General features: G+C 44.0%; 2 protein-coding genes across 2 annotated transcripts in view; both read right to left on the reverse strand.

Moving 5' to 3' along the window:
* Positions 1–17,713, reverse strand: part of LOC120061000 (rho guanine nucleotide exchange factor 25-like) — a 33,788-nt gene extending 16,075 nt beyond the window's left edge. The window contains exons 1-3 of the mRNA XM_039010469.1: positions 17,591–17,713; positions 13,979–14,082; positions 13,833–13,902 (exon numbers count right to left, since the gene is read on the reverse strand). Coding sequence (XP_038866397.1) covers positions 13,833–13,902; positions 13,979–14,082; positions 17,591–17,713 — 297 coding nt within the window. The remainder of the gene's footprint in view (positions 1–13,832; positions 13,903–13,978; positions 14,083–17,590) is intronic.
* Positions 17,714–17,797: 84 nt separating this feature from the next.
* The window catches only part of LOC120061004 (kalirin-like), a 60,291-nt gene continuing 56,846 nt past the window's right edge, over positions 17,798–21,242 (reverse strand). Inside the window, exon 3 of the mRNA XM_039010477.1 lies at positions 17,798–18,012. Within this exon, the coding sequence (XP_038866405.1) occupies positions 17,872–18,012 (141 nt within the window). The 3' untranslated portion in view covers positions 17,798–17,871. The remainder of the gene's footprint in view (positions 18,013–21,242) is intronic.

A 21,242-nucleotide genomic window follows, 5' to 3' on the forward strand; every position in this document is an offset into this window, starting at 1 on the left:
GAACCATGTCTCAGATACAATTGCTATGTCTGATTTAGTGTCCTTGAGACACCATTCAAACTCGTCTAGCTTGTTGCAGAGAGAGTGGGCATTACAGAGAAAGAGTGCTGGTAAGTGCTTATTGTTATTGCAGGGGTTTGCACGGAAGCGGGATGTGAATTCAGTTTTGAGCATTCACTTGCTGCCGTAGTGCATTGTTTAAAGTTTGTGGGTGATCGACTGAGTTTTGCGATGAGGGTCTGCTATTTCTATCAACAGTTGGAGATGTCGGGAGGAGTTACGACCTGCAGTGGCGTGCGGTGGTTGTGGCGAGGTCGCTGACTGGGTAGGCACTAGCTGTTCTCAAAGCCAGATTTTCTCCCAAATAAACCTTGATGAATCTCAAGTTCACCATACAACAGATAGATCCAACAAACAGAGTGACATAGGCTATTAAACAAAATTGGCAAACACTAACACACATAATAATATTATGTGAAATAGTATTACACACACCTACAGTATATAATAAATAAGGTGTCAAATGAAATGTCCATATCATCAATCGAAATGACTAAAAAATGCATTTCAAAATGTCAAATTGTCTCTTGATAAATCCAATGCTTTAGGAAATTAGATACATATTAAAGCCACTAAAGAATGGGCAATGCTGAAAATGAGGAAGTATCCTACAAACTAAAATCTTTTATAAATATTTTTATTTATTATGGATCCCCATTCGCTGCTGCCAAAATTAAGGCAGTTATACAATTTTAAAAACATTACAATACATTCATAACATATTTCACAACATACTAAGTGTGTGCCCTCAGGCCCCTACTCCACTACCACATATCTACAACACAAAATCCTTGTGTACGTGCATGTGTCTGTGCCTATGTTTGTGTTTCTTCACAGTCCCCTCTGTTCCATAAGATGTATTTTTTATCTGTTTAAAAAAAAATATATATGATTCTACTGCTTGCATCAGTTACCTAATGTGGAATAGAGTTCCATCTAGTCGTGGCTCTATGTAGAACTGTGCTCCTCCCATAGTGTGTTCTGGACTTGGGGACTGTGAAGAGACCTCTGGAGGAATATCTGAGATGTGTGCTAGTTGTTTAAGCAGACAGATCTGTGCTTTCAACATGTCAATACCTCTCACAAATACAAGATACCTCTCACAAATACAAAGATATCTGAGGCCGCAGCCAGGATTCAGCACTGGTGAATAGATAGCGCCACGGGGGCCACTCACTGTATGAAAACCTACAGGTTAACTCCGTGGTGCTGAATGGACAGCGCCACGGGGGCCACTCACTGTATGAAAACCTACAGGTTAACTCCGTGGTGCTGAATGGACAGCGCCACGGGAGTCACTCACTGTATGAAAACCTACAGGTTAACTCCGTGGTGCTGAATGGACAGCGCCACGGGGGCCACTCACTGTATGAAAACCTACAGGTTAACTCCGTGGTGCTGAATGGACAGCGCCACGGGGGCCACTCACTGTATGAAAACCTACAGGTTAACTCCGTGGTGCTGAATGGACAGCAACCCTATTTTCATGTTCATTCAACAGTAACCCACCCCCAAAAAAATGTCAATTTAAATGAAATCCAATGAAGTCTGAGGGATTTGCAGTTATCCCGTACCATTTTCAGCCTTTAGTCTAATGAAGTCAAAATACTTTGCATATGTTGACAGGCTCTCTGACTTGCTATCATCAAAACATCTTGACAAAGATTTGACACACTGGGATGCATTTCGCTGACTGTGAGAGCACCAAGTTTAACTTTTGAGCATAACAGTGAATAAATGTAGCTTCAAGCACTTTTTATCTTATTTTGGCCAGCACCCAATTAAGCTGTAATGCCAACACTGAGGCCCCATCATATCTTTGAGCTACCAGCTTTTCAACGCAGCTGTACTCCCCCAACACTCACAATACATAATCCACCAAGACCACAGCTCGTTAGACATCGCTCACATCATCAAATCCCCAAAAACGCCTCATTGACTTCGCATTTAGCCACATAACACAAAATCACAGAGATCTGGCCTTTGTTAAAACATCTGTGGTCTCATCTTCTTCTACTGCAACAAATGGGGCTGCATTAATCTCATCTTCAATGTCCTTTCGAATCACATCACTGACTGTTTCAAACAAATCATTCTGTGTTCTGTTTGATGTACCCGAAAACACAGTGGAAGTCTCCAATTGTCTAGCTAACCTTACATCTTTTTCAGCAAAGGTATACAATAACTCCACATACTGTAGTTGCCACGATTACATGAGCAACGGTTGCATCACCGCCTGGTATGGCAACTGCTCGGCATCTGACTGCTCGGCATCTGGCGCCGGATGTCCCGGCGCCGACCAAGATGTCCGCCTCGCTTCGCGTTCCTTGGAAAATATGCAGTATTTTGTTTTTTTATGTGTTATTCCTTACATTGGTACCCCAGGTAATCTTAGGTTTCATTACATACAGTCGGGAGGAACTACTGAATATAAGAGCAACGTCAACTCACCATCGTTCCAACCAGGAATATGACTTTCCCGAAACGGATCCAGTGTTTTGCCTTCCACCCAATACAATGGATCTGATCCCAGCCGGCGACCCTATGCGACGCCGTAAAAGGGGCAAACGTAGCGGTCTCCTGGTCAGGCTTCGGAGACGGGCACATCGCGCTCCACTCCCTAGCATACTACTCGCCAATGTCCAGTCTCTTAACAATAAGGTTGATGAAATCCGAGCAAGGGTAACATTCCAGAGAGACATCAGAGATTGTAACGTTCTCTGCTTCACGGAAACATGGCTAACTCAAGAGACGCTAACGGAGTCGGTGCAGCCAGCTGGTTTCTTCACGCATCGCGCCGACAGAAACATACATCTTTCTGGTAAGAAGAGGGGCGGGGGGGTATGCCTTATGATTAACGAGACGTGGTGTGATCATAACAACATACAGGAACTCAAGTCATTCTGTTCACCTGATCTAGAACTCCTCACAATCAAATGTCGACCGCATTATCTACCAAGGGAATTCTCTTCGATTATAATCACAGCCGTATATATTCCCCCCCAAGCAGACACAACGATGGCCCTGAACGAACTTTATCTGACTCTTTGTAAACTGGAAACCACACACCCTGAGGCTGCATTCATCGTAGCTGGGGATTTTAACAAGGCCAATCTGAAAACAAAACTCCCTAAATTCTATCAGCATATCGATTGTGCTACCAGGGCTGGTAAAACCTTGGATCATTGTTATACTAACTTCCGCGACGCATATAAGGCCCTCCCCCGCCCTCCTTTCGGAAAAGCTGACCACGACTCCATTTTGTTGCTTCCAGCCTACAAACAGAAACTAAAACAACAAGCTCCCTCGCTCAGGTCTGTTCAACGCTGGTCCGACCAATCTGATTCTACGCTTCAAGACTGCTTCGATCACGCGGATTGGAATATGTTCCGCATTGCGTCCAACAACAACATTGACGAATATGCTGATTCGGTGAGCGAGTTCATTAGAAAGTGCATTGACGATGTCGTACCCACAGCAACGATTAAAACATTCCCAAACCAGAAACCGTGGATTGACGGCAGCATTCGCGTGAAACTGAAAGCGCGAACCACTGCTTTTAACCAGGGCAAGGTGACCGGAAACATGACCGAATACAAACAGTGTAGCTATTCTCTCCGCAAGGCAATCAAACTAGCTAAGTCCCAGTACAGAGACAAAATAGAGTCGCAATTCAACAGCTCAGACACAAGAGGTATGTGGCAGGGTCTACAGTCAATCACGGATTACAAAAAGAAAACCAGCCCCGTCGCGGACGAGGATGTCTTGCTCCCAGACAGGCTTAATAACTTTTTTGCTCGCTTTGAGGACAATACAGTGCCACTGACACGGCCCGCTACCAAAACCTGCGGGCTCTCCTTCACTGCAGCCGAAGGTGAGTAAAACATTTAAACGTGTTAACCCTCGCAAGGCTGCAGGCCCAGACGGCATTCCCAGCCGCGTCCTCAGAGCATGCGCAGACCAGCTGGCTGGTGTGTTTACGGACATATTCAATCAATCCTTATCCCAGTCTGCTGTTCCCACATGCTTCAAGAGGGCAACCATTGTTCCTGTTCCCAAGAAAGCTAAGGTAACTGAGCTAAACGACTACCGCCCCGTAGCACTCACTTCCGTCATCATGAAGTGCTTTGAGAGACTAGTCAAGGACCATATCACCTCCACCCTACCGGACACCCTAGACCCACTCCAATTTGCTTACCGACCCAATAGGTCCACAGACGACGCAATCGCAACCACACTGCACACTGCCCTAACCCATCTGGACAAGAGGAATACCTATGTGAGAATGCTGTTCATCGACTACAGCTCAGCATTTAACACCATAGTACCCTCCAAACTCGTCATCAAGCTCGAGACCCTGGGTCTCGACCCCGCCCTGTGCAACTGGGTCCTGGACTTCCTGACGGGCCGCCCCCAGGTGGTGAGGGTAGGTAACAACATCTCCACCCCGCTGATCCTCAACACTGGGGCCCCACAAGGGTGCGTTCTGAGCCCTCTCCTGTACTCCCTGTTCACCCACGACTGCGTGGCCATGCACGCCTCCAACTCAATCATCAAGTTTGCGGATGACACGACAGTGGTAGGCTTGATTACCAACAACGACGAGACGGCCTACAGGGAGGAGGTGAGGGCCCTCGGAGTGTGGTGTCAGGAAAATAACCTCACACTCAACCTCACACTCAACAAAACAAAGGAGATGATTGTGGACTTCAGGAAACAGCAGAGGGAGCACCCCCCTATCCACATCAACGGGTCAGTAGTGGAGAAGGTGGAAAGTTTTAAGTTCCTCGGTGTACACATCACGGACAAACTGAATTGGTCCACCCACACAGATAGCGTTGTGAAGAAGGCGCAGCAGCGCCTCTTCAACCTCAGGAGGCTGAAGAAATTCGGCTTGTCACCAAAAGCACTCACAAACTTCTACAGATGCACAATCGAGAGCATCCTGTCGGGCTGTATCACCGCCTGGTACGGCAACTGCTCCGCCCACAACCGTAAGGCTCTCCAGAGGGTAGTGAGGTCTGCACAACGCATCACCGTGGGCAAACTACCTGCCCTCCAGGACACCTACACCACCCGATGTCACAGGAAGGCCATAAAGATCATCAAGGACAACAACCACCCAAGCCACTGCCTGTTCACCCCGCTATCATCCAGAAGGCGAGGTCAGTACAGGTGCATCAAAGCAGGGACCGAGAGACTGAAAAACAGCTTCTATCTCAAGGCCATCAGACTGTTAAACAGCCACCACTAACATTTAGCGGCCGCTGCCAACATACTGACTCAACTCCAGCCACTTTAATAATGGGAATTGATGGAAATTATGTAAAAATGTACCACTAGCCACTTTAAACAATGCCACTTAATATAATGTTTACATACCCTACATTACTCATCTCATATGTATATGTATATACTGTACTCTATATCATCTACTGCATCTTGCCATCTTTATGTAATACATGTATCACTAGCCACTTTAAACTATGCCACTTTATGTTTACATACCCTACATTACTCATCTCATATGTATATACTGTACTCTATACCATCTACTGCATCTTGCCTATGCCGTTCTGTACCATCACTCATTCATATATCTTTATGTACATATTCTTTATCCCTTTACACTTGTGTGTATAAGGTAGTAGTTGTGGAATTGTTAGGTTAGATTACTTGTTGGTTATTACTGCATTGTCAGAACTAGAAGCACAAGCATTTCGCTACACTCGCATTAACATCTGCTAACCATGTGTATGTGACAAATAAAATGTGATTTGATTTGATTTGATTTGATACAGAGTGTAGTGCGTACGGCCCAGTACATCACTGGGGCCAAGCTTCCTGACATCCAGGACCTCTATACTAGGCGGTGTCAGAGGAAAGCCCAAATAATTGTCAAAGACTCCAGTCACCCAAGTCATAGACTGTTCTCTGAGAAAAGCAGGCAGGGGAAACAGCATAGGCGGCTTACTGGTAGAGCAGCCACACAGCCATTATTGTATTTGTATTTTTATTTAACCAGGCAAGTCAGTTAAGAACCAATTCTTATTTATAATGACGTTTATGCAATACCCATGTGGAAAATATGAAATCCGCTCAATTCAACAAATGTCAGCTAGGAAAAGCAGCCTGTGGTGACCCTGTCCATTAACAGTGACTGGTGGCTGTGCACGTCAACAATGTTCATGGATTTGAATGCATGGGGAGGGAGGCATACCCTGGTGCCTTTCCTAAGGTTTTGATGTAGTATTAGCAAATGTTTTGATTATGAGCATAAAAAAACACCTGGATCATTGAGTAAAAATATGAAATAACAGAAAATAAGCATTTCGTTAACACCTTTTTTAATTAAATTATCCCAGGGTAAGCATTGCCTACGCTGCCTGAGCTGACTGCACGTCACTGCGTAGGACGCCCAAGAGGAAAGAGATCCGGTTGTAACTCCCAACAAACTATTGTAGAAAAAATAAGGAAGGGAAGCGCTGCTAAGTTACACAATATTAGGTTTTTGTAGACAGAAGGTGCTCTTTGGTAAAAGGGATACATTCGTCATCAAAAAAGAAAGGAGAACCAAGGCACTCTTCATATAATTCATTTAAATGCCTTTATTTCTATGGCATGTTCAATAGAAACAAAGATTTTGAAAAATTCTGACGCGTTTCGGCTGCATGGCCTTCGTCAGGGAGTATAAAGATGTGATAATGCAATGTCCTCTTTTAAACAGCATTTTCCGACCCAGACGGGTTTGAATGGCGTCTCAAGGACACTAAATCGAACATAGCAATTGTATCTGAGACATGGTTCCAAAACAAAGTTTCCACTGACATGCTTGACATCACAAACTAGTGCATAGTGGTTAAGGTCAGACCATATCGCCTCCCTCGCCTTCCTTTCCAGAATTGCAATATGTGCAGTGCATTTCCTACCTGACTCAGATGGATAATCAACCAACAAGATGAGAAGCAATCCTTGACCTGGTCATTACCAATCTGTCACATTTCTACTGTGTTCCTGCCATCTGGAACCCGCTAGCCATAAGTGACCATAATGGCATCACTATCCAACCCAAGGAAAGAAAAATCCAGAACACGACAATGAAAAGGGTTTTCCAGCCACTGCCTGAGCCCTAATCCAAGAGCATCAGAAAGCCTTCTCCCAGAAGAACACTGTCCTATGGAACAAGTTGAGGAACAAAATACAATGCAAGATCAGAACAACTAGGCAGGCCTTCTACAGTGATAAAATCAAAGCACTGAAAAAACTAAATCCAGAGAAATGGCATAAGGAAGTCAAGGCTTTGGCCAACATCTTCAAGTTTGAGCCTACCTTCCACATTGAGGGGCTTAGCCCAGGTGATGGCAGAGGAATAGCCAATGAAATTAACAAAGCACTAGCCTCTGTGATCCAGTTCATACCCCCCATCGACCATTACTGCTTCCCTGCTACCTACCATCAAGACCAGCTCCAACCATCCAGCATGGGATATGTATGAGAAGTTGGATAAGGTGAAAACCCAAAAAGCAGACAGAATACCTGGCAGCTTCATTAAAGAGTTTGCTTATGGGCTAATTGGATCCATGGTCGATATCCTAAACACTTCCCTCGACCAAGGTGTGATCCCAAAGGAGTGGAAAGCTGCTACTGTCGTGCCCCTCCCAAAGATGAATCCACCCAGCCTTGCTGAAATCAGACCCATCTCCCTTACCTCCCTTCTAGACAAGGCAGCCGAGAGCTTCATCTCCCAGTGGGCAGTAGGAGACATCCTTCCCCAAATCTATGACCATCGATGGGCTGTACAAGCATTCCGACAAGCCTGGCTTCATCTGCTCACTGGTCACCACTGACTATAGCAAGGCCTTTGACAGGGTCTGCCACAATGTGGTTATCGCCATACTCCTAGAAATGGGGCTTCAACCATCACCAGTCAGGTGAATTGCTGACTTCCTATCTAACAGGCACCAGGCAGTTAAGTACCATGGCTCCATGTCGGACAGTGTCAGAGTGTCATATGGCGTCCCTCAGGGAACGTTGCTCGGACCCCTGATATTCGTTACATATATAAACACCACAGTAAGCGATGCAGCAGTAGAACACTGGAAGTTCATGGATGAGCTTAACCTACTAGAGGACAGACCCCAGACAACACCCTCTTCAAGCAAACAAGACCTGTCGGACTTGGAGTCATGGTCCAGACTGTAGCAATGTGGCTGGCATGAAATTTTGTCTGACGGTTATTGTAATGCGGTATTTGACTGTTAATTAACATAAACATGTTTAGCATCTCCAGGCCTCCATGCATACAAGCTGCATACAAGCTGCATACAAGCTGCATACAAGCTGCTGATGTGCGCCTTTGCAACATCTACATTTAAAAATCAAATAAATAAATGTAATATACACCATCACAATAAATCAATTATTTATTTTAGTCAGGTCTAAAGAAGCATAATATGAAGAACATGGATTTCAGAAGAACAGAATATGAGTTGGCCTACTGTATGTTATTGGCTATGCTCCATGCCATAGACTGTAGGCTTGTTAATTTAGCAGACAAGATAGGCTTATAAGTCCCGTGCCATTATATTTTACAATTTTATAATAAGAAGAATATAATTGAACTTAACTGAATAAAATAGAAAGGATATTCTTCCCATTCCGGAGCGAGTGCGCATATGAAGTGGCTATACTGAGCGTAAAAGTGATCATTCGAAGCAGTGCGGCTTGTCAGGGTCGTGTTTTGGAGGACGCATGGCTCTCGACCTTCGGCTCTCCCAAGTCTGTACGGGAATTGCAGTGATGGTACAAAACTGTAACTACAAATTGTATATTACGAAATTGGGGAGAAAAAGGGGTAAAAGTACAAAAATAATACATTTTGTAATAAAAAATAGTTATCATTCGAAACAGGACCTATATGCTAGATTTAGAGTTATTTGGCAACTTTAGTTGTGAATGATACAAACCTTAGAATGTCTTAGAAATCAAAACATATATGGGCTGCATGATGCGACTATAGACTATTGATGAGTTGAGGATGTCGCAAAAAGGTTTGCGCTCTGTTCCTTGCATCAAGATGCACAGCTGTTCACTCATCAAGTGATCATATTTTCACCCATTCAGACTATTTTCTATTTAATCTTGTCTTTACTAATATGTCAAATTAGTTTAGATTTAGAATGACCAATGATTAAATGGGCAGGAACAGGTGCAGGGGGAAAAAGACATGTAATCTGTAGGCCCTCGAAAAGCAAATGAAGGCTGCACGCTTTCCCGCCGGTCCATTTTTCAATGATACTTGGTAAGCTGCTTCAGTTTTATAGCAGAGCTGTGCATCATTTTTTAATGATGTCTGGTAAGCTACTTTGGTTTTATAGCAGAGCTGTGCTTAATATGAGCAGCTGCGAAATAAATATATGAAAACGTGTTTCTCTCCACGCATCAACCACTGTTTGAGGAGCCTCTCTCGCTGCGTGACAGGTGATATTCCGCTCAAACTCTGTATGCCATGGGCTCTCCAACCTTGTTCCTGCACCTACCCAGTCCTTCATTTGGGAAACCAAGTGAAATATGTTTGGAACATCGATCGTAACATGTTTTCGCAACAAAACAGATTTCAGTAAACTGTTGACACCCCCCCTGCACACTGCAGAAAGGAATACAGGAGAGAGAGGAGGACATGGAAACGCACGGTAGTGAGATATTCTGTGTCGCTAACGGTAACGTGCCACCCACTAAATTATTCAAATATTAAAAATCCCCTAAATCCCCTAGGCTATTCCAAATCAAATACAAATTCACTGTAATTGTAGGCTACCTGTAAGCTGCTCCGCACAATCAATGAACCAAAAGCATCGCATAGGTCTATACGTTCTCTCCCAGACTCATGGATACACATTTTAGAGTGTAGCATAAGGTAACCAGTCCATCCAGTATGCATAATAATACAGTCCACACTCAAAGGCGATTACTCTAATTTATAGGCTAGACCAATTACGTACCAAAGACATCTTAAATCACTTTAGTTTGATGTTTTTCTGCCATGCGTAATATGCGGTAGGCTATGTATTGTATAAGGCACAATCATAATTTTAATTCTTATTTTTTTTCCGGGCTTGGGCTCATAAGCCTTTGCGTCTGCATAAACTCTAATATGTGTAGGGGTGTTTTGAATTCATCATCACCTAAGAAAGAGCTGGACATTTTGTTGTGTAAGGCTTTGAAACAACATCTACAATGACCATGTTTTCCACTCAGTTTCAACCTGCTGTTGTACTTCTTCAAAATGATCATCACAGTGAGGTGAGTTTTAAAAGCATGATACTGTTTTGATGATGATAAGTGTTAGAAGTGATTTTCGATTGTATTCGCATTGATGTCAGAGTGGTTGGAGGAACACTAGAGCCCTGAGTACCAGGCCATTAGGACCGGATGGTCGTTAGCAAGTTCGCTACTACCAAATCATTTCCAGAGTGCTTAAGAGGAGATTACCGTGACTCAACGGTCACGTGGAATTTTACTGCGGTCAGGGCTGCCGGTGTGGCGATGATACGGTCACCGCAACAGCACCTAGTCCAGAGACAGTCACATGATTCTCCACCCGCACGACTGCAAAGTACTTCACACCTTCATCTCCAGAACATCACCGTATCTACCACCACTGCACATCAATAACTCAAAGCTCCTGAGAGTTGAAACCATAAAAATCCTAGGCATTCTCATCCTGGAAGATCTCCATTGGACAGCACAGGTGGATGCGATCTCCAAGAAGGCCAGTAGACCCCTGTTTCTCCATTAGGAAGCTGAAATATAGCTCCTTCCCACAGGAGGATATGGTGACGGTGTAAACCACATACAAACAGGGCCTCTACCGACACATGCTGCCCCCGGAACGCTCCTCCATCTCTGGCCGTGTTACCCGGTCCTCAACAATGTTGGAATCCATCAGGTGCAGAACCAAGCACTACCATTGAAGTGTGATACCATACATGACTAGGCTGCTCAACCAGTACCATACATGACTAGGCTGCTCAACCAGTACCATACATGACTAGGCTGCTCAACCAGTACCATACATCGCTAGGCTGCTCAACCAGTACCATACATGACTAGGCTGCTCAACCAGTACCATACATCACTAGGCTGCTCAACCAGTACCATACATGACTAGGCTGCTCAACCAGTACCATACATCACTAGGCTGCTCAACCAGTACCATACATGACTAGGCTGCTCAACCAGTACCATACATCACTAGGCTGCTCAACCAGTACCATACATCACTAGGCTGCTCAACCAGTACCATACATGACTAGGCTGCTCAACCAGTACCATACATGACTAGGCTGCTCAACCAGTACCATACATCACTAGGCTGCTCAACCAGTACCATATATGACTAGGCTGCTCAACCAGTACCATACATCGCTAGGATGCTCAACCAGTACCATACATGACTAGGCTGCTCAACCAGTACCATACATCGCTAGGCTGCTCAACCAGTACCATACATGACTAGGCTGCTCAACCAGTACCATACATCGCTAGGCTGCTCAACCAGTACCATACATGACTAGGCTGCTCAACCAGTACCATACATCACTAGGCTGCTCAACCAGTACCATACATGACTAGGCTGCTCAACCAGTACCATACATGACTAGGCTGCTCAACCAGTACCATACATCGCTAGGATGCTCAACCAGTACCATACATGACTAGGCTGCTCAACCAGTACCATACATCGCTAGGATGCTCAACCAGTACCATACATGACTAGGCTGCTCAACCAGTACCATACATGACTAGGCTGCTCAACCAGTACCATACATGACTAGGCTGCTCAACCAGTACCATACATCACTAGGCTGCTCAACCAGTACCATATATGACTAGGCTGCTCAACCAGTACCATACATCGCTAGGACGCTCAACCAGTACCATACATCACTAGGCTGCTCAACCAGTACCATACATGACTAGGCTGCTCAACCAGTACCATACATCACTAGGCTGCTCAACCAGTACCATACATCACTAGGCTGCTCAACCAGTGTAACGTCTGTTTCCAGCTCACACTCTCAAACACATAGATCCCCTGAACGCAGCTCACTCTCCAGATCCCAATCACCTGAATTCTGATCACCTGTTCACACACCTGTATGTCATTATCACACACTATTTAGTTCAGTTCTTTGCACCCCATCACTGTGAGGTATTGTTTGTTTAGTGACACACGTCTTTCAGAGCTCTGTTTTCCCCGTGATTTAATTCTCCCGTGTATAATAGTTTTTGCCTATTCCCTGCCTGTACTTTAGCCTATCAGATTTCCGATTTCCTGTTATCTGCCTGATCTCCCGGACTACGTTACTAGCCTTTTCCCTGCCTGTACTGTTGCCTTTTTGGACCCCCTGTGTTGACCTTCTGCCTGCCCCTGGACCCATCTACTTGCCTCCTCCTGTGGTCCTTTGCAATAAACACCTGCTGCGCCCTGCGCTTGAAACCGGCTCTGTCTCCCCTCCTGTTCACTACAACCAGTCCCGTACATCACTAGGCTGCTCAACCAGTGAGCTATGGACAGCCACATCTGTCTTACCCTTAGCACTGACGGTTTTCCAAAATATATGTATTTTAAAGTTGTAGTTTAAAGTTGATTTTGAATCGTGTCAAATAATAAATTGATACCTTGTAATGACGAATTTGAAACTAAGCATTCTAGATGAAAGTTCTCCTGGACTTTTTCTGCAGGCCATGTTCCCAGTGTGCTTGTTGTCACAGTTTGACACCATTAGATGTAGTTACGAGCTGCTTTATTCCCCCATAGCCCTTTTAACTTCATCACGTCTTCAAGTCATTTTGAATTGATTTAAAGGCCAGGGAGAGAGGAAAGGAGAGTTTTAAAGGCCAGGGAGAGAGGGAGGGAGAGGGAGAGGGAGAGAGAGAGAGAGAGAGAGAGAGAGAGAGAGAGAGAGAGAGAGAGAGAGAGAGAGAGAGAGAGAGAGAGAGAGAGAGAGAGAGAGAGAGAGAGAGAGAGAACTCATTAACTCAATCTATTTTACTCCAAGTTTGTCGAATTAACCCAACATTACCACTCTGTCTTAATTAACATACATGTACTTCTCTGCACGGAATACATCATGTACCACATCTAAAGCTCTACTCATTAAGTTATTTTCTATTCTAAGAACAATCAACTCTGCAGTATATCTGTACACTATATCTTTCTCTCCTGCTCGTTTTTCTCCGTACCAGACCACAGATACAGGGGCAGAAATAGGTCGTCTTTGAGGTTGGAGGAAAATGGCCTCCATATAAAATAGTCTACTATTTATTATTTCAGAGATTTTTTATGTGGCTTTTTTCTGCCTGTTTCTTCAGACTGTTATTCTCCACTTGCTTCCTGACCGCTCGGTCCAGCCACACACACACACACAAGGGCATGCACATACACACACACATACACACACTTCCTGACTGACTGGTCAAGTCGTGTCTGGTCTGGAGGCTAGCCAGCCTGTCTGTGGCTAGAAAAACACAGGCAGGTCTAAGACCCTAGCTATCAATAACAAGGTGTGTGTGTGCGCTCTTCTGAGACCTATCTATAACAGGGAAGTGTAGGGGCGAATGCTAGCAGCTGACAGAAATCTAGGCACGTTGGCGGGTAAACAGGAGCTCTTCATTTACCTCAACTCACACCAAACAGACACAGGAAACAGCTACTCGCCTGCTGCATGTGGCCTACTGTCTCTGAGTGATAGTGTAAGTAGACTCACATGCTTTATGAAAAGTTGGGCCAGTCTCTCTGGTTCTGCTATACACTTCTCCAGTTCCCCCAGGAAGTAGCTAGACAGAGAGAGACAGGTTACACACACACTATCACATACAATCACACTCTGCACAGTACATCTTCGACACTCACTCTTTATGCCAGTCGAACATTTGGTGAATGTTTCCAAATATGATCTTGTCTTTCCCCTTCATGTCCTCAGGTATGCCCTTGGTATTCATAGTGGCCATGTAGCCCTGTAGTGGAGACACACACACACACACACACACACACACACACACACACACACACACACACACACACACACACACACACACACACACACACACACACACACACACACACACACACACACAACCTCAGATCAGATATACTGTATGTGACTGACCGGGATTCAAACCCTGGTTTCCCACGCACAACAAGACAGTGTTAACCCTTTGAGCTAAAGCCTACGTATTACTGTAATATACAGTACCAGTCAAATATTTGGACACACCTACTCGTTCCAGGGTTTTTCTTTATTTTTGCTATTTCATACATTGTAGAATAGTAGTGAAGACATCAAAACTATGAAATAACACATATGGAATCATGTAGTAATCAAACAAGTGTTAAACAAATCAAAATAGATTTTAGATTCTTCAAAGTAACCACCCTTTGCCTTAACGACAGCTTTGCACACTCTTGGCATTCTCTCAACCAGCTGGAATGCATTTCAATTAACAAGTGTGCCTTGTTAAAAGGTAATTTGTGGAATTTCTTTCCTTAATGCGTTTGAGACAATCAGTTGTGTTGTGACAAGGTAGGGGTGGTATACAGAAGATAGCCCTATTTGGTAAAAGACCAAGTCCATATTATGGTAAGAACAGCTCAAATAAGCAAAGAGAAACGACAGTCCATCATTACTTTAAGACATGAAGGTCAGTCAATACGGAACATTTCAAGAACTTTCAAAGTTTCTTCATTGTGCAGTCGCAAAAACCATCTATGATGAAACTGGCTCTGATGAGGACCGCCACAGGAAAGGAAGACCCAGAGTTACCTCTGCTGCAGAGGACAAGTTCAAGTAACAGAAACAGAGTTCAAGTAACAGATGCATCTCAACATCAACTGTTCAGAGGAGACTGCGCGAATTTTTTAAATCTTTATTTTAACAGGGAAAACAGACTGAGACCTAGATCTCTTTTACGGCTGTGCCCTGTGTAAACATGTTGACATGTACAGTTTTAGACATACAGACAAGAACATTTCAAAACATACACAATTCAACAGAAACAATCACAGACAACATCATATTGATCCTCCATAAACATTTTAAAATGGGCAAGGGACACCAGAGTGTCTAACTTAAGTTGGATCTGCAGTTTGTTCCATAAATAAGGTGCAAAGGAACTGAAGGCAGTCCTACCCAACTCTGTGGAGACCGCAGGAGTCTCTAATGTAATCCACATCTGTGATCTGGTTTTAAAATTAGTACATCTTGTGGAAATTAATGATGATATATATGGAGGTAGTTTTAAAAGAAGTGCTTTATAAATAAACAAGAGAGCATGTTGCTCTCGCCTCACAGATAGAGAGACCCAACCCACATGTTGATATAGGATACAGTGATGAGTTCTGTAACTATCACCCGTGATAAACCTGAGTGCACAATGGTAAATAGCATCCAGTGGTTTTAATGTGTTTGCCGATGCATGCATATAGATAATATCACCATAATCTAAAACGGACATAAAAGTAGCCTGCACAATTTTTTTCCTATTTACAGAGGACAGACAAGCCCTGTTTCTGTAAAGGAATCCTATCTTGAATTTGAGCTTTTTTCCCAATTCAGTAACATGTTTTTTAAAAGAAAGCCTATCATCTAACCATACCCCTAAGTATTTATATGCAGAGACCTTATTGATTTGAGTACCATCCAAGCTAGTGATTACAAACGTGTTTCTAACTGGGAGTTTAGACCTAGAAAAAAACATGACATTTGTTTTCTTAGCGTTTAAAACAAGTTTAAGCTGTAAAAGAGACCCCTGTAGTATCCTAAAATCAGACTCCAACTGCATTAAAGCTTGGTCCGCTGTTGGAGCAATAGAGTACATAACTGTGTCATCTGCATATAAATGGAATTTACAATATCTGACATCATCACCAATGTTGTTTATATAAAGTGAGAACAATAGTGGGCCAATTATTGAACCCTGAGGGACCCCTTTAAGTAACTGTAAGGGGTCAGACTTGACCCCATCGACCATGACGGCTTGAGTTCTATCTTTAAGATAGTCATAAAACCATCGGCAGGCATCAGTGCCCAGTCCTATAGATGACAGCTTACTCAAAAGGATAGCATGGTCTACAGTGTCAAAAGCTTTTGACAAATCTACAAACAACGCAGCACAGTGCTTTCTATCGTCTAAGGCATTTGCAATATCATTTACAACAAGCATAGTGGCCGATGTGGTACTGTGTTTAGATCTAAAACCAGATTGATTGGTACTAAGAATACTGTTAGCAGAAAGAAAAGATTGTAACTGTTTGTTGACTATAGATTCTAGAATCTTTACCAGACAAGGGAGCCTAGAGATGGGTCGATAGTTATCCAAATCACTACCGTCACCTCCCTTATGTAATGGCAGAACAAAAGCTGCTTTCCACACCTTAGGGATATTTCCTGTGCTTAATGTTAGATTAAAAATGTGTGTTACTGGACCAGCAAAAATAGGTGCAGCACACTTAAGTGGCCTTCATGATTGAATTGCTCCAAAGAAACCACTACTATAGGACACCAATAAGAAGAAGACACTTGCTTGGGCCAGTCCTTTGGTCCGGTGAGTCCAAATTTTAGATTTTGGTCTTTGTGAGACGCCGAGTAGGTGAACGGACGATCTCTGCATGTGTAGTTCCACCTTGAAGAGGGAGGAGGAGGTGTGATGGTGTGGGGGGGCTTTGCTGGTGACACTGTCAGTGATTTATTTAGAATTCAAGGCACACTTAACCTGCATAGCAACCACAGAATTCTGCAGTGATACGCCAATCCATCTGGTTTGCACTTAGTCTCACTATCATTGGTTTTTCAACGGGACAATGACCCAACACACTTCCAGGCTGTGTAAGGGCTATTTGACCAAGAAGGAGAGTGATGGAGTGCTGCATCAGATGGCCTGGCCTCCACAATCACCCGACCTCAACCCAACTGAGATGGTTTGGGATGAGTTGGACGGCAGAGTGAAGGAAAAGCAGCCAACAAGTTCTCAGCATATGTGGGAATTCCTTCAAGACTGTTGGAAAGCATTCCAGGTGAAGCTGGTTGAGAGATTGCCAAGAGTGTGCAAAGCTGTCATCAAGGCAAAGGGTGGCTAATTTGAAGAATCTAAAATCTGAAATATATTTTGATTTGTTTAAAAGAAAATTGGGTTACTACATGATTCCATATGTGTTATTTCATAGTTTTGATGTCTTCACTATTATTCTACAATGTATAAAATAGTACAAATAAAGAAAAACCCTTGAATGAGTAGGTGTGTCCAAACGTTTGACTGGTACTGTATGAACGTTCATCAAATCAACCCAATAACAGAAATGTCCGTTTTTGGAGCCAGACCAAGCTGTGTTGAAGGAAACCGAAGGGATTGTGATGACAATGTTTTCAAGGCCAGGTAATATAATACCTGGGTGGGTGGGATTTCAAACTTCATAAGCCGCTGTTTTTTATGACTGTCACTGAATACGCTTATAATACTGTACTCTCACCTCTACTATGTACCTCAGGTCTTCCACATACAGTTTCTCTGTCTCTATGAGTTCCTTCAGTACGTACCTGGACAGAGAGACAGAGGATGACAAATATTGCAGACTTTTGGTGCCCCCTGTCATCCCCATCAAAACAAAGTATTTGCAAACAGTCTTGACACAGTGACACTCTCAGGTAACTGCTGGCAGTGTGTTGATACTTATGGCAATGCTGTGTTGTACATCAAACTTTGGATCAGTTTTAGAGCGAAGGGTAGTGAGGGCAGTGTTGTGTTGTGTAATTAAAGGTGAACCACTTGCATGCTCTTCTCTAAGGCACTCCTCCTCTCCTCATTGTCAGCTGCGGCTGATGATTGGCTGGAGGTGTCGTCCATCAACACTGAGCCGTTGTCATCTGGATAGACATTGGTTGGCTGAGTATCCTGGTGAAACAGAGGGGACAGGGCATATGGTTATGATATAATCTGTGGTCCGTTGGCATTTTTAATATAGCGGGAGAGAAAAAGGGCAAGGGAAAGATCAAACTGAGGGATAGAGAGGCAATGTAAGGGGGGGTGAGAAAGTGAGGCAAAGAGAGAGAAAGGCAAAGTGAGGGAGAGAGGGAGGGGAAATTGAGGGTGACGAGAGAGAGAGGCAAAGTGAGAGCGGGAGAGAGAGGGGCGGATGCAAAGAGGCAGAGGGAGAGAGAGAGCGAGAGAGAGAGAGAGAGAGGGAGAGGCAAGGTGAGCGAGTGAGGGAGAGAGGATAATGATGCAGGTTGCTAAGGTGACCAGGGAGGGAGAGCAGCCAGACACTAGGGACAGTGACAGAATGATAAGGGGATCTGATTGTCACCAATAATAGTGTATGGTGTGGTAAAGTCACCATGAAAGAGAAAGACAGAGGGAGAGAAAGAAAGAGAACAGGGTCGGTGGAGACAATTATTGGGCCTGTAAAGGAGTGTGGTGTACAGAATGTCTTAGGCATAGAATTACATATAATTTCATTGGATCTCTGTGGTGTTAGCATAGCACCCAATTAGGGTTGGGCGATAGAGCCAAGATATCATATCACTGTATTTTCAAAATGTTTACGTTTTTTATCATTCTGAATATTAAAGTTCTAAATATGCTTTATGGCTTGTGTGTGACGCTAGCGTGGCAACAAATGAATTGTCAGTGGTTTTAATGGGCTTTCTCCATTCTGATTGATTTAAACTGTTCAGCCAAACTTCAACCAAACATAGTAGGAACACAAAACTGACAGTGAAGTCCTATTGTACATGGGAATCAAAATCCTCTTCTGTAGCCTCTAACTCTAGTACTATACCAATGGTTGCTATTTCCAGAATGATTTGTTCAATTCCAGCGTTCACTTCCATCATTTTATCAAGTTATTCAAATCCTGCTCTCATTTGAATGATCATTTAAACACTTGCTCGCGTTTCTTTTTACCTTAGTATGTCTCTATATCCCCCCCTAAAATTGTTGGCAGAATAATTATTCTCTTCTTTGACTGCATTTTTGTCTTCAATTGTAGTTCTTACATTCTCCACTTGTAGTCCATGAGCCAGACTCCCAAATTTGGGCCGTCAAGATCAGTAACATGGCGCCAATAGAGATGGCAGCTTCGCTTCTAGTCCTTAGGAAACTGTGCAGTATTTAGTTTTTTTATGTATTAGTTCTTACATTGTTAGCCCAGAAAACCTTAAGTGTTATTACATACAGCCGCAAAGAACTTTTGGATATCAGAGAGACTTCAACTTACCAGCACAACCAGCATTACGACCAGGAATATGACTTTCCCAAAGCGGATCCTTTGTCTGCACATGGCATTTGAACTGATTCCAGAGGCCGGCCCAAAACAACGCCGCCGGAGGAGAGGGTGCCGGAGCGGTCTCCCAGTGAGGCTTCGGATACCCTCACACCACCCACCGCTTCCGAGTATATTACTCGCTAATGTCCAGTCCCTAGTTAACAAAGTCGACGAAATCAGGGTAAGAGTTGCTTTCCAAAGAGATATCCGAGATTGTAACATTCTATGTTTCACAGAAACATGGCTAGCTTGGGACATGCTGTCGGAGTCAGTACAGCCAACGAGATTTTCAGTGCATCGTTCCGACAGGAATTAACATCTCTCCGGTACAAAGAAGTGCGGGGGTGTATGTTTCATGATTAACGACTCATGGTGTAATTGTAACAACATACAGGAACTCAAGTCCTTTTGTTAACCTGATTAGAAATTCCTCACAATCAAATGCCGACTGTATTATCTCCCAAGAGAACTCTCCTCATTTATTGTCACAGCCGTGCATATCCCCCCGCAAGTGATACCAAGACGGCCATCAAGGAACTTCACTGGACTTTATGCAAACTGGAAACCATATATCCTGAGGCTACATTTATTGTGGCTGGGGATTTTAACAAAGCTAATTTGAGAACAGGGCTACCTAAATTCTATCAGCATATCAATTGCAGTACGCTGTCTCGGTGAGCGAGTTTATAAGGAAGTGTATAGGAGATGTTGTACCCACTGTGACTATTAAAACCTTCCCTAACCAGAAACTGTGGATTGATGGCAGCATTACCGCAAAACTGAAAGCACGTACCACTGCATTTAATCATGGCAAGGCAACTGGGAATATGGCCGAATACAAACAGTGTAGTTATTCCCTCCGTAAGGTAATCAAACAAGCAAAGTGTCAGTATAGAGAAAAAATGGAGTCGCAATTCAACGGCTCAAACACGAGACGCATGTGGCAGGGTCTACAGATAATCATGGATTACAAAAAGAAAACCAGCCCCATCGCAGACATTGACGTCTTGCTTCCAGACAATCCCTAGCCGCGTCCTCAGAGCATGCACAGACCAACTGGACATATTGAATCAATCCCTATCCCGGTCTGCTGTCCCCACATGCTTCAAGATGGCCACCATTGTTCCTGTTCCCAAGAAAGCTAAGGTAACTGAGCTAAATGACTATCGCCCCGTAGCACTCACTTCTGTCATCATGAAGTGCTTTGAGAGACTAGTCAAGGATCATATCACCTCCACCCTACCTGTCACCCTAGACCCACTTCAATTTGCTTACAGCCCCAATAGGTCCACAGATGATGCAATCACCATCATACTGCACACTGCCCTATCCCATCTGGACAAAAATAATACCTATGTAAGAATGCTGTTCATTGACTACAGCTCAGCATTCAACACCATAGTACCCTCGAAGCTCATCATTAAGCTTGAGTCCCTGGGTCTCAACCCCGCCCTGTGCAACTGGATCCTGGACTTTCTGACGGGACGTCCCCAGGGGGTGAAGGTAGGAAACAACATCTCCACCCCGCTGATCCTCAACACTGGGGCCCCACAAGGGTGCATTCTCAGCCCCCTCCTGTACTCCCTGTTCACCCACGACTGCGTGACCATGCACGCCTCCAACTCAATCATCAAGTTTGCAGACGACACAACAGTAGTAGGCTTGATTACCAACAACGACGAGACAGCCTACAGGGAGGAGGTGAGGGCCCTCGGAGTGTGGTGTCAGGAAAATAACCTCTCACTCAATGTCAGCAAAACAAAAGAGATGATCGTGAACTTCAGGAAACAGCAAAGGGAGCATCCCGCTATCCACATTGACGGGACAGCAGTGGAGAAGGTGGAAAGTTTTAAGTTCC

Source organism: Salvelinus namaycush, chromosome 16 (assembly GCF_016432855.1).
Source record: "Salvelinus namaycush isolate Seneca chromosome 16, SaNama_1.0, whole genome shotgun sequence".
NCBI classification, from domain to species: domain Eukaryota; kingdom Metazoa; phylum Chordata; class Actinopteri; order Salmoniformes; family Salmonidae; genus Salvelinus; species Salvelinus namaycush.